Here is a 14,452-nt window from a genome sequence, read left to right on the forward strand (position 1 = left end):
GTTGCTGGTCAAGACACGACTGCTAGCTGATACCGGGAGATCAGGCCTCTCACTGCGACTCCTGCTGCCACTCGCCCCTAGTCTGCTGCGACCTCTGCCTGCGCCTGATGAATTTAGGCCTCTGCCACTCCTCTGTGAATGTCCTGGCACTTCTCTGCCTGACATACTTAGTGCATATATGAGGGCAGTACAATACGCTTCAATATGCTTAAAACAGTATTTGTCTAGAACAGCAGCAGGTGTGTAATTTTGGCTGGCCTTTTACAGTATCTAGGCCTTTGAGACTTTATCAGGAACAAAATGGTGCAACACTTAGATGTATGTATGTGGTATGCACTTATGAGGGCAGAAAAAGGTGCTACAGTACGCTTAAAAAAGTTTTTGTGTACAACACCAGCCGGTGAGTACTTTTGGCTGTCCTTTCACAGTATCTAGGCCTTTGAGACTTTATCAGGAACAAAATGGTATAACACTTTGATGTACGTATGTGGTTTGCACTTATGAGGGCAGAAAAATGCGCTACAGTACGCTTAAAAAAGTTTTTGTGTTCAACACCAGCTGGTGAGTACTTTTGGCTGTCCTTTCACAGAAGGCTGGTCAAGATTTCAACCCCCCAAAATGCCATTCTACAATTTTGTTTGTACCACGATTTCTAGAAATCTGAAATAAAGTAGTCCAGCATGCACAATTGATACCTGTTGTTATCCTACTGTTGGTATCTTCTTAACCCCTTAAAGACCAAGCCCATTTTGGCCTAAAAGGGTACTCCTGCACTAAACATCTTATCCCCTATCAAAAGCATAGGGGATAAGATGTTTGATCGTGTGGATCCCGGCCCTGGGGACCCTCACAATCTCTCCTGCAACACCCCTGTTTCTCAGCTGCACAGAGCGAGGATTGCTCTGTGGCTGATGATGGGCGGGGCAGGGGGCGGAGCATGTGACATCACGGCTCTGCCCTCTCGTGATGTCACACCTCGCCCCCTCAATGCAAGTCTATGGGAGGGGGGTGACGGCAGCTGAAAAATGGGAGTGTGCAGAAGAGATTGCAAGGGTCCGCAATCTCTCTCTTAGCGCAGAGTACCCCTTTAAGGACCAGGCCAATTTTACTTTTGTATTTTCGTTTTTTCCTCCTGGCTTTCTAAAAATCATAACTCTTTTATATTTTCATCCGCAGACTAGTATGAGGGCTTGTTATTTGTGCAACCAGTTGTACATTGCAATGATATCACTCATTTTACCATACAATGTATGGCGCAACCCAAAAAATACTATTTGTGTGGTGGAATTGAAAAGAAAACCGCAATTTTGCAAATTTTAGAAGGTTTAGTTTTCCAGTAAAATTTACATTAAAAATTACGTTTTCTTTATTCTGTGGATCAATACCCATGACTACATACTTTTCTATTATTGTACTGCTTTAAAAAAATCTCAAACTTTTTAACCAAATTAGTACATTTTAAATTCCTTTAAATTTAAATTTTGACAACCTATAACTTTTTCATTTTTCCTTATAAGCGGCGGTATGAGGGCTCATTTTTTGCGCCGTGATCTGTACTTTTTATTGGTACCACATTTGCCTACATATAATATATACAATATATATACTTTTAGTAAATTTTTTATTAATGTTTTTTGGAATATGATGTGACAAAAAAGCAGCAATTTTGGAATTTGTTTACGCTGTTCACCATATGGGATCATTATATTTTGATAGTTCGGACATTTACACACACAGCGATACCAAATATGTTTATAAATTATTATTTTTTTTTACACTTTTTGGGGGTAAAATAGAGGACTATTTATTGCAATCACTTGATTGCAGATACTGTTCAGTTCTACGTATAGGGCATAGCACTGATCAGTATTACTGTATCTGCTATCTTCTGCTCTAGCCTGCTTGATCTCAGACCAGAGCAGAAAACCCCAGGAGACGGCTGGAGGCAGGTGAGGACCTCTGTCCGCCATTCTAACTTAGTAACATACATAGTAACATAGTTCATAAGGTTGAAAAAAGACCAGAGTCCATCATGTTCAACCTATAACCCTAATGAGTCCCTATGGAGTTGATCCAGAGAAAGGCAAAAAAAAAACAACTCATACTCAAGGTAAAAATTCATTCCCGACTACAAATATGAATAGATCCCTGGATTCCCCTTCTGTCCATATAGATCTAGAATCCATAACCTGTAATGTTATTATTCTTCAGTAATGCATCCAGACCCCTTTTAACACCTTAAGAACCACAGGTTTTTCAGTTTTTGCCCTTTCAATTTTCACCTTTTAAAAATCAAAACCCTTTCAATTTTGCACCTAAAAATCCATATGACGGCTTATTTTTTACGCCACCAATTCTACTTTGCAGTGACATCAGTCATTTTACCCAAAAATCTACGGTGCAAAGGAAAAAAAAATCAAAATAAAAAATCAAAACGAAATTGAAGAAAAACACTATTTTGAAATTTTTTTGGTGGCTTCCGTTTCTACCCAGTAAACTTTTCGGTAAAAATGACACCATATCTTTATTCTGTAGATCCATAAGATTAAAATGATACCCTACTTATAGGTTTGATTTTGTCGTACTTCTGGAAAAAATCATAACTACATGCAGGAAAATTTATACGTTAAAAATTGTCATCTAACTGACCTCTATAACTTTTTTACTTTTCTGCGTATGCGGTGGTATGAGGGCTCTGACATAGTGGGTATAACAGAGACTTGGTTGGACGATAGCTGTGACTGGGCGGTCAACATACAGGGTTATAGTCTATTCAGGAAGGATCGGACAAAATGGAAAGGAGGAGGAGTCTGTCTTTATATGAAATTTAGTCTGAAGGCCGCACTGCGGGAGGATATACGGGAGGGAAACGATATTGTGGAGTCATTATGGGTAGAAATATATGGAGATAAAAATCAAAAAAATTCTGATGGGGGTTTGCTATAAGCCACCAAACATAATGTAAGAGGCAGAAGATCAGTTACTGAGGCAAATAAACAAGGCAGCAAATCAGAATGAGGTGATAATAATGGGGGACTTTAACTATCCTAATATAAAGGAAACTATAACACTGCCAAAAAAAGTGTAAAAAAAAGTTAATAATGTGATTTAACCCTTTCCCTAATAAAAGTCCAAATCGCCCCCTTTTCCCATAAAACATTTTTAAATAAAAATAAACATATGTGGTATCGCTGCGTGCGTAAATGTCCGAACTATAAAAAATATATCATTAATTAAACTGCATGGTCAATGGTGTACGTGCAAAAAAATTCCAAAGTCCAAAATAACATATTTTTGGTCTTTTCCATCATGGAGGCCATACTAGATTTGGGGATTGCAAAAATTCACAGTAAAAAAAAATCAATTATTTCAATTACACCCTCTGAATTTAAAGTCCCTTAATTTTAAGTCCCTCTCACTTTTATACTTACACTCACTTGCATACTTCACACTCTTGTATACAGACACACAATCACTAGCTCAATCGCTTAGTGTACTTGCTTTTATAGTTACCAGACATTACCTCTCTCTTCAGTTGCCTGGAAGTGAATGCAAAGGGGTAGCTGGCTGCAGGCAGCTGCAATTTATCAGCTGCTAATTATTTAACTACTCCACCCACTCTCCACCTGTATTCCTCCCAGACAGAGATAGAGAGAAAAAAAAAACTCACAGAAATGCACTCAACAATGCTCACAATACTTCTTACAGTATTCCCTTAATTTTAAGTACCCTCTCACTTTTATACTTTCACTCACTTGTATACTTCCCACTCTTGTATACAGACACACAATCCACAATCGCTTAGTGTACTTGCTTTTATAGTTACCAGATGCCACCTCTCTTCTACTGCCTGGAAGTGAATGCAAGTGGATGATCAGATCCCCGCGGCAGCACTGCAGGCGATCCGATGATCCATCTTAGTGACCAAACTGCCGCAGATGCAGTGATCTGTATTGATCACGGGATCTGAGGGGTTAATGGCTGACATCAGCGCGATCGCTGATAGCAGCTGGGACCTGCCACGTGTGATGCAAGCACCGCCCCCTCCTCCGTGGCTCTGTGTCATGTACGTATGTACGCATGTAAATGTACGTCCTGGTGTGTTAAGTACCAACGCACCAGGACGTACATTTACATCCTGCGTCGTAAAGGGGTTAAAAGAGGACTTGTGATTAGTTACAACTTTTTTTTATTTTACCTTGTGGCCTTAGATACCATAATTCCATTACTGTTTTATTTATTTGGTTCACCTCTCCATTCTTGAGATACAAGGTTTTTGCCTATTTTTTGACTATCTGCACCTTTCCCTTAATTGTCAGAGGTGTGGCAACTTCATTTAACCCCTTATGGACACAAATTTCTAAAATCTGACCTGTGTCATTTCATGCATTAACCCCTTTATGACCAAGCCCATTTTCACCTTAAGGAGCAGGCCAATTTTATTTTTGCATTTTCGTTTTTTCCTCCTCGCCTTCTAAAATCCATAACTCTTTTATATTTCCATCTAGAGACCGATATAAGGGCTTGTTTTTTGCATGACCAATTGCACTTTGTAATGAAACCCCTCATTTTACCATAAAATGTATGGCGAACCCCCACAAAAAAAAAATTTCGGGAGGAAATTTAAATGAAAACCAAAATTTTGCCCATTTTGGAGGGTTTTGTTTTCACACTGTACACTTTACGATAAAAATGACATGTGTTCTTTATTCTGTGGGTCAATATGATTAAAATGATACCCATGGCTAGATACTTTTATATTTTTATACCGCTTAAAAAAAATCTAAAACGATCGCGGATGTCGGCCATTACGGGCGGGTCCCCGGCTGCTGCTAGAAGCCGGAACCTGCCGTGTATGACGCGAGCACCCTTCCGATGCTCGCGGTCATACACAGGACGTAAATGTACGTCCTGGTGCGGGAAGTCCCACCAAACCAGGACGTACATTTACGTCTGTGGTCGTTAAGGGGTTAATAACTCTGGGATGCTTTTCACTACTGTACTGATTCTGAGATTGTTTGTTTGAGATTGTTCATGACAAATTCTACTTTATGATAGTGGTGCCAGGATAGTGGAAAAACCCCACATGTGATTTCATTTTGGAAACTACATCCCTCAATGTGATAAGGGGTGCACTAAGCATTTACACCCCACAGATGTTTGACACAATTTTATAACAGTGGGCAGTGAAAATATATATTTTTTTTACATTATATTCTGGTGTAACCTCTAATTTGTTAATTTTCTTAAATTTTTATTTTTAACAAGGGGTAATGGAGAAAGAGGGCCACAAAATTAGTAACCTAATTTCTCCAAAGTATGGAAATACCCCATATGTGTATGTAAAGTGATGTGTGGGCGCACAGCAGGGCTCAGAAGGGAAGGAGCACCATTAGGCTTTTAAAAAGACAGTTTTACAAAGCCTCAATGTTTCCAGAACTGAGGAAATCACCCCCTCTCCCGCCCCATGTACACGGAAATACTGATTATATATATATATATATATATATATATATATATATATATATATATATATATAGTAAAAAATAAAACTAAATAAAAGTGTAAAGTAAAAATATTTGTAAAAAAAAATAGTTACAATAGTTAGAAACTAAACTTTTGGCAAAAAAAACCCCAAACCTTTGGAAAAAGACTGTTAAACAGTGGTGGGCATTACTGACAAAAATGGATACGGTCTGTCCCCACAGCACAGGTCATTTGCTGGTGCCACAGACCAGAAACACCCCAAACACACCAAAAGGTGCCATAGAAAAAAAGCTTTAACCCTGAAAAAACACCTGCAGTGGTACTACACAACAGTGGCCGTACGCTCTTTTATGCAGAAGAGGGTTGTGCCACAAAGTAGTAATAAAACCAAACAAAAAGAAAACATGCCTGCACCCCAAGAAAAGACTGGGCAGACCAGTCTTATATTTTGTGGAATTCCGTGGCGGAATCTTATTGAAGTCAATGGGGCTAGGATTTTGGTGGAATTCCATTCAGCCGTGTGAACATAGCCTAAGGCTGGCCCTGATGGTAAACACTGTTTAGCTGTTTTCTGCTCACCTCCTAATATAGGCATTAAAAGTAACCAGAATGTTGTATGTCTCTCTAAATGGTACCAATAAAAACTACAAGTTGTATCACAAAAAAACTGCCTACACCTATGCCAATGGAAAATAAAAATGCATTTGGACTTATAATTCAGCAACACAAAAAATTTATTATTTTATAAGGAAAAAATGTTTTGTGCAAAAGTAGTAAAACATAATAAACTACATAAATGTAAAAATCTAAAAATATATAGTTATTTACTTCCTATAACACTACAACTTGTCCTGCAATGTACAAGGTCTCATACAGCTAAAAAAAAGATTAGGCTGTTGGAACACAGAAGGGAAATACTTTGCTGGTCAATAAGGCTATTTACAATACTAAAGAATTTAAATGCACTTAACACCTTAAGGACCCAGGGTGTAAATGTATGCACTGTGCCCTCTACCGCCCTGCGCTTCCAACTGGGTTGGTCTTGGCTGCTGTCAGCAGTCGGGACCCATGGCTAATGACAGACCTCACCGATCGGGCCAATGTCTGGCATTTACCCTTTACACGCCGCAATCAAAGTTGATCCCAGTGTCTAAAAGTCCCAAAAATCACTCTGTGGTACCTCAGGGTTGGTGATCTGGTTGCCTGTGGAATATTTTTGATTACTTCATATACCATAACAAATTTATAAAAAGCGATCAAAAAAATCCCATCAAAACAATGTTACCAACTATTACCACCAAGTTATATTTTTTTAAAGTAATAAAATGAAACACATATAAATTGGGTATCATTTTAATCAGATGTATGGACCTACAGAATAAAGATAGTGGCCCAGAGTGATGGAGTGATTTTCCCACAGCAGCCAATCACAGCTAACAAGCTTTGGTAAAGTGAAAGCTGTGCTGTGATTGGTTGTTGGGGGAATATCAATATTCTTTCTCTCACACAGTTTGATAAATCTGGACCAGTGTGTAATTTTTACAAAAAAGTGCACTGCATAGGAACGGAAGCATCCAAAATTTACATAATGGTGGTGGTGGTGGTGGTGGGAGGGGGTTCCGATTGCACCCCACAAATATTTTTTAGTTTTTGGTTTTGCCATAGATTTTGTGGTGAAATGGTTCAAGTCATTACAATTAATGATTAAAAAAAAACAAAGCCTCATATGTAGGTAGAAAATGTAATAATTAGAAGGTGAGGAGGAAAAAAAAAATTAAGACCAAAAATTAACAATTTCTGCATCTTCAAAGAGTTAAGACATCTAAGTTATGCACCAATTATATTTACTTATGGCATAAATTCAAAATCTATAATAAAATTGTGTTTGATGCTGCTGGAGATAGCCGATTGAGATCTACCTTTAGATAGAGAAGGAGTGTTGAACTCTTAATGGGGTACTCCCCTGGAAAGCATTTCTTTTTTAACCCCTTAAGGACCGAGCCATTTTATACCTTAAGGACCGGAGCGTTTTTTGCAATTCTGACCACTGTCACTTTAAACATTAATAACTCTGGGTTGGTTTTAGTTATCATTCTGATTCCGAGATTGTTTTTTCGTGACATATTCTACTTTAACTTAGTGGTAAAATTTTATGGTAACTTGCATCCTTTCTTGGTGAAAAATCCCAAAATTTGATGAAAAAATTAAAATTTTGCATTTTTCTAACTTTGAAGCTCTCTGCTTGTAAGGAAAATGGATATTCAAAATATATTTTTTTTGGGTTCACATATACAATATGTCTACTTTATGTTTGCATCATAAAATTTATGAGTTTTTACTTTTGGAAGACACCATAGGGCTTCAAAGTTCAGCAGCAATTTTGAAATTTTTCACAAAATTTTCAAACTCACTATTTTTCAGGGACCAGTTCAGTTTTGAAGTGGATTTGAAGGGTCTTCATATTAGAAATACCCCATAAATGACCCCATTATAAAAACTACACCCCCTAAAGTATTCAAAAAAACATTCAGTAAGTGTATTAACCCTTTAGGTGTTTCACAGGAATAGTAGCAAAGTGAAGGAGAAAATTCAAAATCTTCATTTTTTACACTCGCATGTTCTTGTAGACCCAATTTTTGAATATTTGCAAGGGATAAAAAGGAGAAAATTTTTACTTGTATTTGAAACCCAATTTCTCTCGAGTAAGCACATACCTCATATGTCTATGTTAATTGTTCGGCGGGCGCAGTAGAGGGCTCAGAAGGGAAGGAGCGACAAATGGTTTTTGGGGGGCATGCCGCATTTAGGAAGCCCCTATGGTGCCAGGACAGCAAAAAAAAACACATGGCATACCATTTTGGAAACTAGACCCCTCAGGGAACGTAACAAGGGGTAAAGTGAACCTTAATACCCTACAGGTGATTCACGACTTTTGCATATGTAAAAAAAATATATATTTTTTTTACCTAAAATGCTTGGTTTCCCAAAAATTTTACATTTTTAAAAAGGGTAATAGCAGAAAATACCCCCCAAAATTTGAAGCCCAATTTCTCCCGATACAGAAAACACCTTGCATGGGGGTGAAAAGTTCTCTGCTGGCGCACTACAGGTCTCAGAAGAGAAGGAGTCACATTTGGCTTTTTGAAAGCAAATTTTGCTCTGGGGGCATGCCGCATTTAGGAAGCCCCTATGGTGCCAGAACAGCAAAAAAAAAACAAATGGCATACCATTTTGGAAACTAGACCCCTCGGGGAACGTAACAAGGGGTAACGTGAACCTTAATGCCCTACAGGTGTTTCACAACTTTTGCATATGTAAAAAAAAAAAAATTTTTTTACCTAAAATGCTTGTTTTCCCAAAATGTTTACATTTTTAAAAAGGGTAATAGCGGAAAATACCCCCCCAAAATTTGAAGCCCAATTTCTCCCGATTCAGAAAACACCCCATATGGGGGTGAAAAGTGCTCTGCTGGCGCACTACAGGTCTCAGAAGAGAAGGAGTAACATTTGGCTTTTTGAAAGCAAATTTTGCTCTGGGGGCATGCCGCATTTAGGAAGCCCCTATGGTGCCAGGACAGCAAAAAAAAAAACACATGGCGTACCATTTTGGAAACTAGACCCCTCGGGGAACGTAACAAGGGGTAATGTGAACCTTAATACCCTACAGGTGTTTCACGACTTTTGCATATGTAAAAAAATATATATATTTTTTACCTAAAATGCTTGGTTTCCCAAAATTTTTACAATTTTAAAAAGGGTAATAGCAGAAAATACCCCCCAAAATTTGAAGCCCAATTTCTCCCGATTCAGAAAACACCCCATATGGGTGTGAAAAGTGCTCTGCTGGCGCACTACATGTCTCAGAAGAGAAGGAGTCACATTTGGCTTTTTGAAAGCGAATTTTGCTCTGGGGGCATGCCGCATTTAGGAAGCCCCTATGGTGCCAGGACAGCAAAAAAAAACACATGGCATACCATTTTAGAAACTAGACCCCTCGGGGAACGTAACAAGGGGTAATTTGAACCTTAATACCCTACAGGTGTTTCACGACTTTTGCATATGTAAAAAAAATATTTTTTTTTTACCTAAAATGCTTGTTTTCCCAAAAATTTTACATTTTTTAAAAGGGTAATAGCAGAAAATACCCCCCAAAATTTGAAGCCCAATTTCTCCCGAGTACGACGATACCCCATATGTGGCCCTAAACTGTTGCCTTGAAATACGACAGGGCTCCAAAGTGAGAGCGCCATGCGCATATGAGGCCTAAATTAGGGACTTGCATAGGGGTGGACATAGGGGTATTCTACGCCAGTGATTCCCAAACAGGGTGCCTCCAGCTTTTGTAAAACTCCCAGCATGCCTGGACAGTCAACGGCTATCTGGCAATACTGGGAGTAGTTGTTTTGCAACAGCTGGAGGCTCCGTTTTGGAAACAGTGGCGTACCAGACGTTTTTCATTTTTATTGGGGAGGGGGGTTGTATAGGGGTATGTGTATATGTAGTGTTTTTTACTTTTTATTTTTTTTTGTGGTAGTGTAGTGTAGTGTTTTTAGGGTACAGTCACACGGGCGGGGGGTTCACAGTAGTTTCTCGCTGGCAGTTTGAGCTACGGCAGAAAATTTGACGCAGCTCAAACTTGCAGCCGGATACTTACTGTAATCCTCCGCCCATGTGAGTGTACCCTGTACGTTCACATTGGGGGGGGGGGGGGGACATCCAGCTGTTACAAAACTACAACTCCCAGCATGTACGGTCTATCAGTGCATGCTGGGAGTTGTAGTTTTGCAACCGCTGGAGGCTCCGTTTTGGAAACAGTGGCGTACCAGACGTTTTTCATTTATATTGGGGAGGGGGGCTGTGTAGGGGTATGTGTATATGTAGTGTTTTTTACTTTTTATTTTATTGTGTGTTAGTGTAGTGTTTTTAGGGTACAGTCACACGGGCGGGGGGTTCACTGTAGTTTCTCGCTGGCAGTTTGAGCTGCGGCAGAAATTTTGCCGCACCTCAAACTTGCAGCCGGATACTTACTGTAATCCTCCGCCCATGTGAGTGTACCCTGTACATTCACATTGGGGGGGGGGGGGGGGGGGACATCCAGCTGTTGCAAAACTACAACTCCCAGCATGTACGGTCTATCAGTGCATGCTGGGAGTTGTAGTTTTGCAACAGCTGGAGGCACACTGGTTGTGAAACACCGAGTTTGGTAACAAACTCAGTGTTTTGCAACCAGTGTGCCTTCAGCTGTTGCAAAAGCTACAACCCCCAGCATGTACGGACAGCGGAAGGGCATGCTGGGTGTTGTAGTTATGCAACAGCTGGAGGCATACTACTTTGGCTGGGGATTGTAGTTATGCAACAGCTGGAGACACACTGGTTTGCTACTTAACTCAGTGTGCCTTCAGCTGTTGCAAAACTACAAATCTCAGCAGTCACCGACAGCCAACGGGCATGCTGGGAGTTGTAGTTATGCAACCACCAGATGCACCACTACAACTCCCAGCATGCACTTTAGCTGATTGTGCAAGCTGGGAGTTGTAGTTACACAACAGCTGAAGGTACACTTTTCCATAGAAAGAATGTGCCTCCAGCTGTTGCAAAACTACAAGTCCCAGCATGCCCATAAGGGCATGCTGGGAGTTGTGGTGGTCTGCCTCCTGCTGTTGCATAACTACAGCTCCCAGCATGCCCTTTTTGCATGCTGGGAGCTGTTGCTAAGCAACAGCAGGAGGCTGTCACTCACCTCCAACGTTCCAGCCGCATCAGGTCAGTCCCTCGTCGTCTCCGCCGCCGCCGCTGCTCCTGGGGCCCCGATCCCAACAGGGGCGCCGGGGATCGGGGTCCCCAGCACCCGGGGTGCACGTCCCGCACCCGCTCACGTCCTCCGGAAGAGGGGCGGAGCGGGTTGCGGGAGTGACACCCGCAGCAGGCGCCCCGATTGGTCGGCCGGTAATCCGGCCGACGAATCAGGGCGATCGTGAGGTGGCACCAGTGCCACCTCACCCCTGCTGGCTCTGGCTGATCGGGGGCGTCTCTGACGGCCCCGATCAGCCAATAATTCCGGGTCACCGGGTCACTGGAGACCCGATTGACCCGGAATCCGCCGCAGATCGCTGGACTGAATTGTCCAGCGATCTGCGGCCATCGCCGACATGGGGGGTCATAATGACCCCCCTGGGCGATATGCCCCGATGCCTGCTGAACGATTTCAGCAGGCATCGGGGACCGGCTCCGCTCCAGATGGTTGCGGGGGGCCGGTAAAACACATGACGTTCTCATACGTCATGTGTCCTTAAGGACTCGGAAATGGAGACGTATGAGAACGTCATGTGTCCTTAAGGGGTTAATCAACCGGTGCCAGAAAGTTAAACAGATTTGTAAATTACTTCTGTTTAAAAATATTAACCCTTCCAGTACTTATCAGCTGCTGTATACTACAAAGGAAGTTCTTTTCTGTCTGACCACAGTACTCTCTGCTGACACCTCTGTCCATTTTAGGAACTGTCTGGAACAGGAAAGGTTTGCTATGGGGATTTGCTCCTACTCTGGACAGTTCCTAAAATGGACAGAGGTGTCAGCAAAGAACACTGTGGTCAGACAGAAAGGAAATTCAAAAGAAAAGAACTTCCTTTGGAACATACAGCAGCTGATAAGTACTGGACGGGTTAAGATTTTTAAATGTAAGTAATTTACAAATCTGCTTAACTTTCTGGCACCAGTTGATTTAAAAAAAAATATTTTTCCAGTGAAGTACCCCTTTAATGTTTATACATCTGTAAAAAAAAAAATACATTATCTGTATTAATAGTGATACTCCACTCAGTAGACACTTGCGTTCGGCTTCCAGCAGACTGTCACTCAAGCACTACAGGGTCTTGGGAACGCCTCTTTGACTCTTTGCATCAGAAAAGAAAAGCATTTTTCTACATTAGGGAAACACGGACATATATATGAAAGGTACAATGGCCCCGGTTTATCAAACTGTATGAGAGAAAAAATGAAGAGATTTTCCCACAACAACAAATCAAGCTGTGATTGGTTGCTGTGGGAATATCCCTCAATTTTTTTCTCTAACACAGTTTGATTAATCTGGGCCAATGTGTCTCTTTTCCTAAACATCTATCTAACTGTATCAGAAGTTTGAAACGTAAATTTCAGAAATATTACTAGTCAGATGCTCCAGAAGCAATTCCTGAGATTCTGTGATGATTCAGATAACAACTTTGTCTTCTTAGGCCTCTTTCACACTACCGTTGACGGCTGTCGGGGCCGCCAGGGAGCATAGCGGGAGAAAAAATACTGCTTGCACCATCTTTTTATCCTGCTACTTCTGCTGAAAAACAGAGGCACCCAATGGATGCTATTGACTATAATGGAGTCCATCGGGACCTGCTGTTCCCCTTTGCGCCCCGCCAAAATGATGTCCATCAAAAAAAAATAACAGCGTTTAACGGCCGTTCCCTATGGGGCGCAATGGCAGTGTGAAGGAAGCCTTACTGATCTGCGAGATTTCCACTTTACATACCTGCCCAGTCTTCTTTGATGACTGTAGACCAAGGAGATGCAGTTTGAGCTTCATTGGAAGCTGTAATAGTGACATTATAAGCCGCTCCAGATATGTTTGCATGAAAACAGTAGTGATTTATTGAATGACTTGTGGTTACACCAGAGCAAGGGAGAAATGTGACATTTACTTGGTAATGCATGTTACCTCCTTCAGGACTAGGCTGAAAATTGAAAAAAGAAGGCATTAAAACAATCGCTCAAAGAGTTTTTCCATATATTTACACCATCTCTTCTATTCAGTTCCAGACATGATATGCTTTTGTATACATGTTTACAACAAGATATAGCCAAACCAGCATAAAAAAATCTTAGCGACACACCATATACATTAGGGGAAATTTATCATTTCCCACCCTAATCACAGGGATTAATGGGCTGAATGCACCAAATGTAACTTCCTTTCTGCCAGAAACCTAGTGGAAAGTGATTAATACATTTTCCCTTATCTGGTTTAATTATGGTGTAATTTCTGCTTATTGCCTTAATGACACAGCAAATTTTATTTTTGCATTTTCATTCTTTCCTCCTCGCTTCATAGAGCCATAAATCTTTTTTTTTTTCCATCCACAGATCCATGTGAGGGCTCGTTTTCTCTGTGACCAATTTTACTTTGTAATGACATCACTCATTTTACCATAAAATTTACGGCGGCATCAGATACACGAGTACAGCACTTTGGCCCTCCCATAGAGATCCATGGAGGGTGCATGCCGACCCCCACTCTATGCACAAGGAGAGCCGAGTGCCATGCAGGAGGTTTTACAGGGGGTTGCAGCAGTCAGACCCCCTGAAATCCAAAACTCTTATCCTTTGGATGGATAGGGAATACATTTTCCTAAACCGGAATTCCCCTTCAATCTGACAACTACTGACTGATTTTAACATAGCAGATGTACTTTTATATTATACAGACAAATTTTAATGATTCAAATTCTTACTTTCCAACATAAGGAGACAGTCCTAATTCCAGCAAAGTTTAACTTTCCAGTAGTTATGTTTTCTATTTGAACAGGTCCAATTTCTGCATAAAATAGAAAAACAATATTCATACATGTAAAGCATCTAACAGAAATGGGCTTATAGACTGTGATCCATTATCCCAGCCATCATTATAAATGTATATAATTAATTTGTCCAGTACAGAGTAAGTGCTATAGTATGTACAGTATATTGTAGATCATTTACTGTAACCCTTCTAAGGAATCTGATCTTCAAATTGTGAACCAAGTGGAGTTTACTGTGTTGGAAAGGATGTGGGGAGAAAGTGCTGATATTTACTTTATCAGTAACAGAAGATACATTCATGAAGCAAACAATAACATTTTAACTGGTTTGGCATTGTCGAGACTGGGATGTAGAGAATAAGGGATCCTGAAATGTACCCTACGGCTACATTTATATGG

General features: G+C 40.6%; 1 protein-coding gene across 4 annotated transcripts in view; it reads right to left on the minus strand.

Moving 5' to 3' along the window:
- The window catches only part of LOC130304895 (leukemia inhibitory factor receptor-like), a 137,330-nt gene that overhangs the window by 34,461 nt on the left and 88,417 nt on the right, over positions 1-14,452 (minus strand). For all 4 annotated transcript variants that reach the window (XR_008854637.1, XM_056551963.1, XM_056551962.1 and 1 more), the window contains exons 7-8: positions 13,988-14,070; positions 13,009-13,210 (exon numbers count right to left, since the gene is read on the minus strand). Coding sequence is in view for 3 of the 4 variants with exons in the window: in XM_056551963.1 (XP_056407938.1) it covers positions 13,009-13,210; positions 13,988-14,070 (285 nt within the window). In the remaining variant the exon portion in view is untranslated. The remainder of the gene's footprint in view (positions 1-13,008; positions 13,211-13,987; positions 14,071-14,452) is intronic.

Source organism: Hyla sarda, chromosome 1 (assembly GCF_029499605.1).
Source record: "Hyla sarda isolate aHylSar1 chromosome 1, aHylSar1.hap1, whole genome shotgun sequence".
Classification (NCBI taxonomy): Eukaryota; Metazoa; Chordata; class Amphibia; order Anura; family Hylidae; genus Hyla; species Hyla sarda.